Here is a 14424-nt window from a genome sequence, read left to right on the forward strand (position 1 = left end):
ATACTCATAAGTTAAAGTCTTAACCAGAATCACAATAAAGATTAGCACTTATGTACAGAGCAAAAGCCACATTTTATATTTTCTTTTCATGGTATCTTTCCCCTTAATACCATATGTTCTTTCATTACATTCTGCATAGTGTCTAATGAAGAGCTTTTCACAAATTATGTGGTCTGTACATAGGTATTGAGTACAGTGATTATTTAATTGTCCTTATCTCTCTATATATACTTTTCCATGGTTCCAAATGATGGTATTTACCATTATTATAGTGTGGATGTAAGAACTCTATTTTGAATTAAACCAACATTGCCATTAGTAATGTCTTGCTCTGACTTGCTGCTATCTCTTTACCCTTAGAATTTTCATTCTGATCAAGACCAGCAGCTATAGGAAAAAAAAAAAAAAAAAAAAAAAAAAAAGCACTTATTCTAAAGAATCCAGTAATGCTAGACATATTGTGGCATTTTTCATAAGAAAGAGATACATCTTCCTCCCTCTCATATTCTTTGGCATTTCATTCATATACTCATGTTGATTTTATATCCTACGTACATCTAAATTTATTCACTACTTACCCCATCCACCACCATCTTAGCTCAAGCCACCATCTTTATCATTTATACTGTGATAATCTTTTTTAAAAACAAAGTTTATTAAAGTATATATACAGTAAGTTTTATCATTTTAAGATGACAGTTAAATGAGTTTTAATAAATATATACAGTTGTATATCCACAAATACAATCACAAGATAGTGCATTTCTATCACTTCAGAAAGTTCCCCGGTGCCTCTTTGGAGTTAATCCACTTTTCCCACCTCCAGCCCCTGCCAACCACTAAACTCATTTCTGTGCCTATAGGTTTACATTTTCCAGAATGCCATATAAATAGAATTATGTGGTTGCACTGATCAGTAATTAATTCTTTTTTATTCCTATGTGATATTCCATTGTGTTTATTCATTGACAAGTTGATGATCATTTGAGTTATTCTCACTTTGGGGATATTATTAATAAAACTAGAGGCCTTTTTTCAAATTAAATCATAAATACATTTTAAATAAATTATATTGTAAGTGCCTAGTGGCCAGCCTATCATAAAATTCGTGCATGGGCCTGTACCCACTCCAATCAGGGACCCCTCGGGGGATGTCTGACCCTGTGGGATTGGGCCTAAACCAGTGGTTGGACACCCCTCTCACAATTTGGGACCGCTGGCTCCTAACCACTCACCTGCCTGCCTGCCTGATTGCTCCTAACTTCCCTCCCTTGCTGGCCTGTTCTCACCCCAAACTGCCCTCCCCTGTTGTCCTGATCTCGCCCACTACTCCCCTCCCCTGCCAGCCTGATCTCACCCCCAATGCCCCCCCCCGCTGGCCTGATCTTGCCCCTAACTGCCCTCCCCTGCTGGTCTGAACTCACCCCCAACTGCCCTCCCCTGCTGGCCTGATCTTGCTCCCAACTGCCCTCCTCTGCCGGCCAATTTGGTTCTGATTGGTCAGTTTCTATGCCAGTCAGTGTCAAAAGCTCTGCCTCCTAGGCAGCCATTGGCTCCTTACATTCACCCATATTTGGTTCTGATTGGTCAGTTTCTATGCCAGTCAGTGTCTCTGTGCCTATCAACGGGGCCAGATCAGAAGGGCAGGCTCATCAACAGCCCTGGTGGAGGCCTGGGAAAAAATGGAGGCATGGCTGTTGGTCAGGCTGGGAGAGAAAGAGAGGCAAGTTCTGATCAATGGCTGCCACAGAGGCTATGGATCAGACCCTGCCTCTCTCTCTCTCTGCAGGCCTCACTCAGGGCCTGATCCACAGCCCCCTAGGCAGTCAGTTGCTGGGTTGGGGTGCCCACAGCGGCCCCAGTCAGTTCTGGGCTGCCATAGCAATCCAGCACTGACTTCCGGTCTGGTCAAGCCTTCGGTCATTAGGACCCTGGTTCTTCATTATATAGATTGCTAAAACCACTCAAGTCTTTGAATGGATGTTTCATTACTCTTAGGTAAATACATGAGATGGATTACTAGATCTTATGGTAAGAGTTTTTCCAATTGTGTTTGTGCCATTATGGATTCCCACCAGCAGTATATGAGAATCTCAGCTGCTCCATATCCTTGCCAGCACTTTTTAATTATTAAGATAAAATATTTGTCACTAGAGTAAGTGTATAATGCTACATCATTGTGGTATTGTTTTGTATTTCTCTAATAACTCATGATGTTGATAATATTTTCATGTGTTTATTTGCTGTTCACATCTCTTTCTTCAGTAAAGGGTTTGTTCAAACTGCCTTATTATTTAGTTGTAAGGGTTCTTAGGTTCTAGGTAGAACTCTTTCATCTACTATGTTTTTTGCAAGTATTTTTCTCTAGTTAGTGGCTTACCTCCCTATTTTCTTAGCAATATCTTTTAAATAGCAGAACTTTTAATTTCAATAAAATCTACTTAACCAATAATTAAGTCAAATTTTTTGTGTATTCTAACAACATATTCCTGTCTCACCAATAGGCACAAAGATTTCTTCTTATGTTTTGTTATAGAAAACTTATAGGTTTAAGTTTTATATTTGCAAGATTGAGGTCCTTTTTAAAAAATTGTGCAAGGTATTGGTTGAGTTTGTTATTCTTTTATTAATTACTGGTTTGTTTTTTATATACATTTCCAATTTTCAGCATGATTAGTTGAAAAAACTATCTCCATTAAGTATGTTTGGTACCTTTTTAAAAATCAATTGACCAGATCTATGTGTATGTATTTCTGGACTCTTCTGTTCCATTGATATGTCTACATTTATACCACTACCAGACTATTGATAGACTATAGTAAGTCTTAAAATGAAATATGAACCCTCCAACTTTGTTCTTCTTTGTTAAAATTGCTTTGGGTGCATGGGGTCTTCCAAATGATAAACATGGTGTATCTCTCCATTCATTGGGTCTTCTTTAACTTCTGTCATCAGTGTGTTTTAGTTTTTATCATACAAACCTTGCACACATTTTTAGACCTCTTCTAAGTATTTTGTTTCTTGATGCTATTTTTTGTTAAATTTCAATGTCCAATGGTTCTTTTATAGTATAGAGATATAATTAAAATTTTTAAATAACAACCTAGTACCCTGCAAAGTTGCTAAATTAACTTATCAGTTCAAGTAGTGTTTTTCTACATTCTTTATGAATTTCCACATAGAATATTAGGTCACCTGTGAATAAAGAAAATTTTATTTATTTCTTCCATGTGTCTTTATATCTTTTTCTTGCCTCTCACACAAGGCAAGGACCCTCAGTATAACACTGAATAAAGTGGTGAGATATATAACTCAAATCTACCTACTTCTTGAAGTTTTATCCACCACCACCCTGGTTTAAACTGCCATCTTGGTCACTTAAATTACTGCAATAGCTATTGACTGTTCCCCTTTTATTCTTGTCCCCTCTTCCTCTTTAGTCCCTATGCCTACACTGGAATGATAGTTTAAAAACAGACTTGATTATGTCACTATTTTTTAAAGTTATCCTATGACTTCCCATGTTCTTAGGATTAAATCTCAAGATCCTTAATATGCCCTGCAAGACCCTAACCTTGCTTGTATCATTTAACTTCCCCAGCCCCAGTGACTCTTGCCTTCTCTTGGTGCCTTCAATATGTTGCCCTTTTGCAGCTTCTTTAATAATTCAGTTAATGATGACACCACAAAGATTGCTTTGAGGATTAAATGAGATGATGCTTGTGACTGAACTTTGTCAATTGAAAACTCTGCAAATGTAAGATGAAAGATAAGGGCAAAGGCTAATACAGGGTTCAGGCTTCCTAGGATTCTATACTTGGGTGGAACTCATTCTCCAAGAAGCCCATACAGGCACTGCAAGTAGCCTTGGCTCTTCTCTTTCCCTATTTTTCCCCTTCCTTCCTCCCTCCCTCTCTTCTTTCCTTTTTTCACCCCCCCCCACACACACACTTTGCTTATTTTCAGTCTCACTTTCTAAATATTTCAAATCTATTCACTTACCACCCTCTTTACTGCTACTTTCTATTTCACGTGCAGAATACTGCACAGTATCATACGTGGTATCCTTGTCTCCAGTTTTGCTCAGCATTTTTTCCTCACCAACTGCCATTCTATAACTAGATTTAGCTTTCTAAAAACTCAAATTTGATCATCTGGCTTCCCTTACTTAAAATCTCTAATGTTTTTTCTTTGCTCTTAAGATAAAAACAAAATTCCTAAAAACAATCCACATAATTATGACCCTGCTTTTCTCCCCCATCTCCCTGCTGCCACTTGCAGCCTCTCATCTATGTTCCAGCCACATTTCTATTTCATTTCCCCAACATGCCCCATTTCCTCTCATGTCCATGTCATTTGTCAGAGACACTCTGCCCCTCTTTTCATCATACTAACTCCAATTTACTTTAGGTCTTCAATATTACTTCTTCCAAAAACATCTTCCTTAATTCTTCAATATTGACTTAAGCTCAGTCTCCTCCCTGCCCTAAGTCATCATAGTATTTACATTTCACTCATACGGTTTTGTTGTTTTCTCTACTCTTTATTATACTTTGCAAATTAAAAAATGAATATTTCAAAGAGATGGAAATTCCCTCTCTCGTGTACCCGCAGAAACATTTATTGTTTTTGGAGGAGGATATTACATAATAGAACAGTTAAAAGTCTTGCCTAAGAATAACTGGATTCCAATATCCCAGATATTAGAATTTATAGTACGTTATTAGAAAGAGAGTGCGCCTATGATAGATGCTGCATTTTTAAAAGTGGGACAGTGGCCATGCATCAAGAAACGAGACTGTTAATATCATTGCAGTGGTTAGGCAATCTAGCATATGTTTAGCAATAAATCATGTGAAGCATCACATTCAGTATAAGCTGCATATTAACCATTTACCATGAGGAACAAATCCATGACTACAATGTGGGGCAGCATTATCAATTACAGTAATAGCAACATTACACATGGCTCACCGTCCTGGATATGGCAGAATCCTATCTCCTGGGAGAAATATAAAAGTAGGGCACAAATATTAGCATTGACTCTTCTGCAAGTAATGGGTATGCATTCAGAAAAACTTGTGTTCAGGGTCTCTTTTACATAGTACATTTTTAACTTAACCTTATAATTCCAGGTTTCAAAAGAACTATGCCCACAGGGCCAGCAGAAGCAGGCAAGTGTTCTACCCAGCACAGTGTGATGAACAGGAAATCACATGCTCTGACGCAATGGGGCAGGGGCTCACAGCTCCAGCCAAATAGCACCATGAAGGAACATAGGGTGCCTGCTCACTGTTACCATATCAACTAATTTCTATGTATTTGTTTAAAAATTTAAAGATGTTAGAATGTTGGCCATTAACTCAATTCTTAAGGAATTTTCCAGGCTAACAGTGTATGGACTACAGAACATTTGCATAATGTGTAAGAGCATGAATCTTGTGACCTCATGTAAGCTACTTACACAAGCTGTAGTTCAGTACTTCGGTTTCTTTCTTTTTAAAGTGGTGATAATAATGAGACCTACCTCAAAGGGTTTGGATGGTGGCTGGCATTAGTAAACATTCAATAAATAAGTATTAGCTGTTATTATTATTGTCTTTAGGTGATCATTAAGTGCTCTTCTGGCCAAGAATGGTGCTAGAATAAGAGGAGAACAAAAAGGAATAGGGCATTGCCAGGCCCTCATAGTACAGAGAAGGCCCAACTATACTGAACCACGGTGTGCTTATGATGCTCCCACGAGGGTCTCCTGCCCAGACTGGTGGTGGCAAAAGGATATCAGGGAAGGATTCTTAGAGCAGCTGATACCTGAACTCCATCTTTAAAAGATGAGTACGAATTCAATAGGTAAATAGTGGGGAGATAGAGATGTCCCAGCAGAAAACAGCATGGGCGAGGTGCAGAGGTAGGAGAGAGCCACAAATACAGTCAAACCTCAGTTCTCCAACGTCTCCCATCTTGAACAATTCAGTTCTGGACTAAGTTGTTCACAGGAAAAATGTCCTGGTTGTGGAACAAAATTTAGGTTCTCTTTCTGACAACCCCTTCATGCTGATACATCAGCTTGACAAAAAGCATCCCTCAAGCAACAAAGGACAGAATGTGAGTCCGTTTACCACTAACCCTGCTGTGTTTAACATCACAGGAAATTCTGCTGTGAATATTTTTGTGGGTTTGTTTGTTCGTTCGTTTTTGTTTTGTTTGTTTGTTTGTTTTTGCTTTAGTTGCTGGTGAAATGGATGACTAGCACAATTTTAAAACATAAAGAGGCCAGCAAGAGTGCTGATGTTGCTAGGGTTGTGAAAGAAGCAATGATCACAGGCAGTTGAAGAGTTAAAAAAACAACTGTTGTTGATTTGGATAAAGGAAAAGCAATTAGCCGGTGACAACATTCCTGAGACAGTGATATGTGAACAAGCCAGATGCTGTACACTGACCTCCTGAAAGACACCCCTGAACCCAGCGCTGAAAGTGATTTCTTTAATGCTAGTAGGGGGTGGCTCATAAATTTAAGAAAAGAAGTATTTGTTTATAGATTAAACAGTAGAGTAAGCATGTACTGTATATAAGAAAGGTTAAAACATGAATCATTAGGGGGTCTAGAACATTCATTCCATTTACAGTATTTCTAATGGGGAAAAAAATGATTCATTTTTTTTAATAAATCGCTTCTTGAATGGCCTTCCAGAATGAATTAAGTTTGAGAAAAAAGGTTCCACTGTAATACAACAGGGATGAATCAGAGACTAAAAGGGGATCAGGAGCAAGACATGCTGTAAATGTAAAACTAGAGCCAGGTGGCAGAAGGGCCTTGTGTGTCAACAATGAAAGACACTGTAGGATTTTAAGTAGGGTAATAGTGCCATTATATTATTATTTTTAAAATGCTACAAAGCAAAAGCTGGATTGGAGAGATTCAAAGCATACGCAAGGAAATCAAGTAATAAAGAAGAGGATGTATAAAACCTTAACTAGAGTAGTGGCTTCGGAAGAGAAAGGAGAGATTGGCTTCAGAAGATTTTAATAAGACTTGCTGATAGATGGAGGTGGGAGCACATTGCGGGAGGGGAGATGGAAGAGGTCGAAGATGACTTACAGGCCTCTGGCTTAGCCAGCAGGAGCATGACGAATATAGGAAGAGAGCAAATTTGTGAGAGAAATGATTAGATTAGAAGGAGAAGGAGCCAATGTCTGAAGCCAAGCAGAGAGGAAAGAACCAGGCAAAATAAAAAAGGAGCTGGTATGACCTGGCAAACAAGAACTGTCTTGGATACTCATCAGAGAAAGAAACCAACACCTGCCTCTCCAATTTGATTTCTCCCCTGGGCCTGTCACCCCTGATATGTCATGAAAAACTAAAGAAGAAATCTGGGATGAATTAATCCATCAATATAAATTGTATCCAATCCATTTTCTTCTAACCAGGTAACCAATTTTGCAGATCACTTTCAGATTAGAGTTTGGGGCCAAAGAAGAGAGCCTCTCATTTTCCTTTTGTTTTCCTGTGTGATGCCAGCTGGTTCATAAGGAGACTCAACTCTGTGCCCTGGGATTCCTTAATGCCAGGCTCTAAGTCTGCAGTGTGACAGCAAATTAAGAACATCTGCCAATTTATTCTAGCCAGATTTGGGTGAGACTTCATATTGAGACTTTAACTCAGAGTTGCAAACTGCAGTCCGGGAACCAAATATGGCTTGCAGACATTTTTATGTTTCACATATGGCTTTAAAAAATACGAATTGAAGTACATTTAGAGACGCAGTTATGTCATAGGTCTCATATTTATAGCCATTTGCTACCCATGCTTAAATATTTGATGATTATGTTCTTCTCCATATATGATTCAGATCCTAAAACATCCTACATATAATAACCTCAAAAGGCATAAGCACACGGATGATGTGGACTGTGTGTTGTCATGTTATAGGAAAATAGGAGTGAGCTAAAGTTCTGAAATCTTATGTTTGCTGCGCTAACCCTTATCAGTTTTTCACTGAGAAGAGCGGAGCCAGCCAATAACTACACAGATCAAATCGGTCCAATGGATGGTGATATTTCTATGAATATAGCTGATATTAACATTCCAATACTTCATTACACTGACAAAGATTGCAATGAGAACAGACAATGGTGCAAATTAATCTATTCTTCTGACAGTCTGTAATGAGAATGGGATGCGGTTTAAAAAATTAAGCCATTCTTAGTACAATCTCAAGATTGCAATCTCATGGTCTCTCTCAGATGCTCTACGCTCTGGTGATACATCATTGAAAAGTGTCAGTTCAACAAAGAATGTCTTCGCTCTTGCTGAGACGGTAGAATGCCTGTGCTTTGTTTCACCACACCCTGCCCATTAAAAACAATGAAGCTGAATCAATTGTGTTTTTTAGAACACACGTACACACACAATCCAAACTGGAAAAAACAACATTCTGGCAATTTTCTCTTAGTCAAAACTTGGAAACAAAACGTGGTACTTTATTGCTCTCCTTTTTAAAATGTGCATGCCTAGATTTCCTCTTATAAAACATATGAGAATAAGAGATTGATTACTTTAGGGATTCAAAATCTAGTACCAATTTATCCATAAGCAATGCATAGCTAATTAAGTTCATCATGAAGAGCTGCATAGTCATCCTCTCCACAACGGCCGTGGTGTATAGCCTTGTAATTCACAGTAACGCAATGCAATGTTTCACTTGGTGTTCATGCCCAAAGAAAACCCCAAAAGGAACTAAGATTTCTGGTCTAGACAGGACAGAAAACATACAACAGTTCTCTAGGCTCAGGATAAAAGGAATCAGAAAGACCCTTGGTGATGTAGGTAGTAATTATAGCAACAGCAGCTAACCCTGTGTGGGACCGACAGTGTGTCAGATGCTTTATGCATTCTGTCTCTTCTAATTCCAAGGGTATCCTGCGGTTTGGATCCTATTTGGGTAAGATATATGCTCAGTGTCACATGCTAGCAAGAGGTATAGCCAAAATTTAAGTGTATGGCTCCCTGTCCACAAAGCCTATGGTTGTCACCATTACACTATGTCCTAACTGCTCTCTAGAAGTTAAGACTCACAGAAGCAAATTAGTGTAATTAGGATCTTCCAGAGAGTTCAAAGTAAAGCCAGACTGGAAATTAAGCCTCCACATTTTCTTGTTATGGGCATTTCTTAACAGTCATACTGCTTCAGTTTATGGAAGCCCCTCCTCCCAAAGGCTTTGAACAAAAGATAGTATTATGAAATAAATATACTGCCAGATCTCAACAACTGACCTAATTATATTGTAAGTTGATATTAAACTAAACATTATATTCATTCTGCAATGTTTCTTGGTGAATAGGAATTATTCTCGGTCCTAAAAACATAATAATGAGCAAGATATTAATTGGCATTAATCCTTCATCTTCACTTGTTTGTACAAATACTGTTTCCTGACTTCTATTTACCATGATTTATGTTATTTTCAGTGAACCCTTATTTTGAACTATCGCATTTATTGATTCATTCAGTGCATATATATTGAATGCCTTGTAATTGCCTGTCACTGTGCTGAGCACAGGAGATACCATGGTGAAAACACACAGTCACTGACCTCAAGAAACTTGTGATGTATTTGCAGAGGCAAACAAGTGCAGAGGTGACGCAGTGTAAAGCATTATGTGCCATTGCAGTACTGGGTGCTGTGGCAGGGCACAGGAAGGATACCCATAGTTTAGAGATCATCTAAACTATGACCTAAGTGACAGTAGATGTAGTGCAAGAAAAGAGGGAAGGGAAGAGGACTCCAGGAAAAAGAAATCACACTTCACAAGGAAACCATGAAAAACAGAGGAAAAATCCAGTAGCTCATTTCTTCATTAATTAAGCATCTATTTACCATATTTTATTGAAAATTGTAACACTTTATTTTTTTCTTAGCCTACCATCATTCACATAGAATGTTCAATACATTTTTTCACATGAATAAATGAATGAAGGTTATCACATGTTGTGCTTAATGCTTGGTCTCTGCTTCACTGGCCTCTTTTGAGAGACAACCCTGGCAATCTCCATTCATAGCTTTGCTTTTCTTGATAATGTTTTGATTTAAAAAATAATGAAGCACTGGAATCCACAGATCGACAGCAGTGCTGTGTAAACCCTGGAGGCTGACTCACAACATTGTGTTTAATTCAACCGCTTTGGGGATAATGGAAGTGAGAGACAATGATGCTCTAGAATCGTGTTGTCTGATATGGACGTCATCAGACACACATGGCTATTTCAATTTATATTAATCAAAATTAAATTAAATTAAGATGTCAGCTTCTCAGTTACACTAGCCATATTTTTATGTGCCTCATAGACACATGCTATTGTGAACGGCGCAGGGTAACATTTTCATCATTGCAAAACGTTCTATTCAACAGCCCTACTCTAGAAGCTAGATGGTAAGCTTTACTAAACTATTGATAATTATTTCAGGGTAGTGCTGATGAAAGAATAGGTGCTCAATACAAAGTTATTGATATTCTTAATGTAGTCTTATTCCCTTTTAATAGCAAAGTTTTCTTTGTGAAAGTAAAAACCAAGATTTGCATAAATCATTTAACATATTTCATGTAGCAATCAAGGTAAAATATGATTAATGAGCTTACAGTAACTTTTCTGAATCTGGAATACCAGAAAATTTCCCAGCTGTTAGTGTAGCATGGCTACTTAGGCAAGATTGACAGAGAATCTCAAAGGTGACAAATTTCAATCCCATGACCCCTCATGTAGCATTGCCCGCTTTATGGCGGAGGGGCTAATGAGTAGTACCACTGCCACGAGTGCATAAAGCAAAAAGGAGAAGGAGATGCCAAGGCCTTGCAGAATCTACTTTGAATAATGAAGAATTAAATATCATTCATCTTAAACTGATTTTCCAGACGCAGTGCCAAGAAGCAAACAAGTAACTTTATATGCTTGATATCAGAGTCTAAAAGAGTTTCAGAGGAGACGTTTGGCACCTGCATCTGAGTTTAACACACTTTATGAATAGTCCCTCCCCACCCATTAGGATGTGTATAATTAGTTTAAATATGTGCACAACACTGGTTTATGTGCTTATAGCTGCTCCAGCTCAACAATATCCAAATGGTCATCAGTTTGTTTGCTTACTTATTTACCACATTCTAAAAATAATGAAAGATAGTCAGGAGTAGCTGATGGAAGGAGCCTAACATGCCTAGTTTTTTGTAACACAAAAGACACATTTTATGTCGTGTTAAGTTTGCTGCATATGATCTGATTGGTCTTCCCCCCCCCCCTCAGTGTTAGCAACCATAACTCTATCTGATAGTGCTAGAAATCGTGGGCAAATGTGACAGTGCTACTATTCTACAAAGGAATTGGAGAGAAAAGAGGAAATGAAATTTTTGACTGCCCTCTATCTGAAACCATTGTATGATTAGAACAGCTGTTGAAATGAAATATTAAAATGGTAGGCAGGTAAAGGGCATGAACTGAGACTTTAAAGACAAATAATAAATGTTTGGAAAAATATTAAGCCTTATATTTATCAAAGAACAAAATTTAAACAACTGCAAATGAGCTGATATATTTACCTCTCATATTAGCAGAGTCTATCATAAAGTGAGAAAACCTAATTCTGATGCAGGTATAATAAAAACCTTCTTACACACTTGGTATTGAATTTATAATATAGCACAATTATTCAGGAAAACAGTTGAACAGGATGTATTAAACATCTTTAATCATCCTCTTAGATATATTAATTTCACCTCTCAAAATATCAGAAGTAATCTGTGAAATCAAGAAAGTCATATTGAAAAGACATTCTTTGAAGTGTTTGCAGCCAAATTTAAGCAACTTAAAATTGAGGAATGATTAAGCAAATCACACTAAATGTAGAGTCATTAAAAATATGTTAACATGGAATTTTAAAAACATTGTAAATGCTTATATTTAATTTAAGGGGGGGAAGTATTACATAATTGTATATTAGACATAAACTCAATTATATAAATATTATATAAGAAGTATTCAAAATATTTTAGCACTTGTTTCCTCTGAATAAAATTTTATCCTTTATAATTCTCTTAATTTTCTAAAGTTCTACAAAGAATAAGTATAAACTTTACATCTGGCAAAATTAGATACTAATTCTGACTGACCCATAAATACTAAGTTACACTGCATATAATTTCACTAGATCAGATCTATAAACAGAATTTAATTGGAGAAAACTGAGATGGAGAAGTAGTGGGTGAGGTCAGACCTCAAGGCACTAAGACATAGACAGATGCTTGTGACATCACAATCTAGAAGACAGGAAGCAGCAATGCCCTGGACCTTAGCCTCCCACTGGTTCAGAGCAGTCTTTCTAGGGAATAAAAAGAGCTTCATGTGTTGTTCACAAAGTATTTTCAATGTGAAGTGGCTGACGAGAGCATGGAATCTAGAACTATGGGCTGCAGCAACTACTAGTGATATTTAATTTTTTTCTAAATTGAAAACTTGTTATATACACACACCCCACACATAACAGTAACACACACCATACCTTGCTCAGTTTTTAGAGGAATTGGAAGAGCTTATGTCTGTAAATACCATGATGCCTGATACAAAATGTATTTAATAAAAGTAGCTATCAGCTTGGTTTCCAAGGGAGTAGAGAAATCACTAGTTGCAGAACAGAAAAATAATCAGCAATCAGTAATCGGCAGCAAAGTCCCAAGAATCATAACACAGTAATGGGGAGTTTGTGATGAGCAATATTTAGAAATCCAAACAGGCAGGCAGCACCAGGGAGTTCAATCAATGAGTTAAGGTCTTAGCTAAAAAGATGAATCTGAAGTCTCTGATATTTTTAATATTTGTAAATATTAAAAATTAAAATCCTAACATTCTTGTAACTAGGGATTTGAGCTTAAAAAAATAACCTATATTGCCCAAGTTATTCAAAGTGCAAAGTTCAGTGGCACCCCATGTCTTGCTATGTATAGAGTAAGCTCATTAGCTTGAGATTTATGGCTTTGTACAGTCTGGTCCAATCTGCCTTCCAGTCGTTATTTCCTATAGCATTATGTACGTACCCTATCCTTCAGACACACACACTCAATCACTTGCTATTTGCATGTTCCTTTGTATGCTCCTTTGCTCCTGTTTATATTCCTTCTGCTCACTATTTGTTGATTGAACAACCAAATGAATGAATTTATAAAGATACACTTTCAGTATCAAATTATCCAATGTTTTGTTTACCCTTTAAAAATAACCATAGAATTCTGTTTGATTCTCTCCTGACAATGTACAGATTGATCCTTGATTATTGTTGCTTGTTCATATGTTTCTTGAAATGAATCTGTGAGCTTCAAAACTGACGTGATCCTTTGGTTTGCAGCGGCAGCAGCGGCAGACATGGCTTACCACCACATCAGACCTCCCATTGGCTATTCGATTCCCAAGCCCATCTCATCTCTGCTGATGCGAGGGTGGAATGCATGTCCTGAAGTGAGTCATTTCTATTTCCTCCTAGAAAATGTGTTATGGTCAAAATCTGTCACAAATAGTGTAACACCAAAGTCTTCTTTCAGGGTGTATTTTAAGGCTGTCGAGGCAGGAAGACTGATCTGCCTTCTGCTCCTTCATCACTAATTGCCTCAAGAAGTCTGAGTATCTCATATTTCTTTGCTGCTGCTCTCTGATTTTGAAATGTTTCTCACAGCTGATTAGTAAAAGAAAAACCAGGGGATGACAGATGACTCACACTCTCATCTCAGCTTCAATTTTATTAACTACGCTTCAGCCACATTTAGTCATTTTCTGGAAAAAGACAAAAACAACCACAAAAAAAACACAAGTTTAGCCCGAGATGTGGGCCTTGGGGCAGAGGCCCCGGGACAAGAGGGCCCTACAGCACTGGGTCCAGAAGGAGGCAGCAGACTGGCCCTAGTCCTTCTCTGAGTGGCTGTGATAAAGTGGATAAGAGCATAGATTTAGAGTTCAAATGAAGGGATTGATATTATGGAAGGAATAAGTAAAATACGATATGTAACCATTTTAAAATATGATCATTGATCTAAGAGAGTAGAAGGAAATAGTCACATAATCCCAGAATGAAATTGCAGACCATCTGTCTGCAGGAAAGGATTCTTCTTTGTACCAGGCTGACTGATTCCTACTTTGTCCTCAGAGACTGACAAAGGAGGAGATTCCATAACTTCTCTCCTGAGAGCACAGTTTAGTACAGTGTCTAAGAGTCCCTCTGACAGTCGGTTTTGTTGTCGATTGAATTCCTTGTGTCTAGACGTCAGTCCACATTGATTCTTCTGAGTGGAGAGAATTAGTTCACATTCTTCACACTGGAGCTCCTTATACAGAAAGGCCTAACAGCCCTTATTCATCCAGCTCCAACCACCCTCGTTATTGCTGCCTT

General features: G+C 37.8%; 1 protein-coding gene across 2 annotated transcripts in view; it reads left to right on the forward strand.

The window, feature by feature from the left end:
* Positions 1 to 14424, forward strand: part of LOC118676383 (serine/threonine-protein kinase TNNI3K) — a 313120-nt gene that overhangs the window by 224879 nt on the left and 73817 nt on the right. For both annotated transcript variants that reach the window (XM_036350223.1, XM_036350224.1), the window contains one exon: positions 13390 to 13499. In XM_036350223.1, coding sequence (XP_036206116.1) covers positions 13390 to 13499 — 110 coding nt within the window. The remainder of the gene's footprint in view (positions 1 to 13389; positions 13500 to 14424) is intronic.

The sequence above is a fragment of the Myotis myotis genome, unplaced genomic scaffold (assembly GCF_014108235.1).
Source record: "Myotis myotis isolate mMyoMyo1 unplaced genomic scaffold, mMyoMyo1.p scaffold_m19_p_2, whole genome shotgun sequence".
Lineage (NCBI taxonomy): Eukaryota > Metazoa > Chordata > Mammalia > Chiroptera > Vespertilionidae > Myotis > Myotis myotis.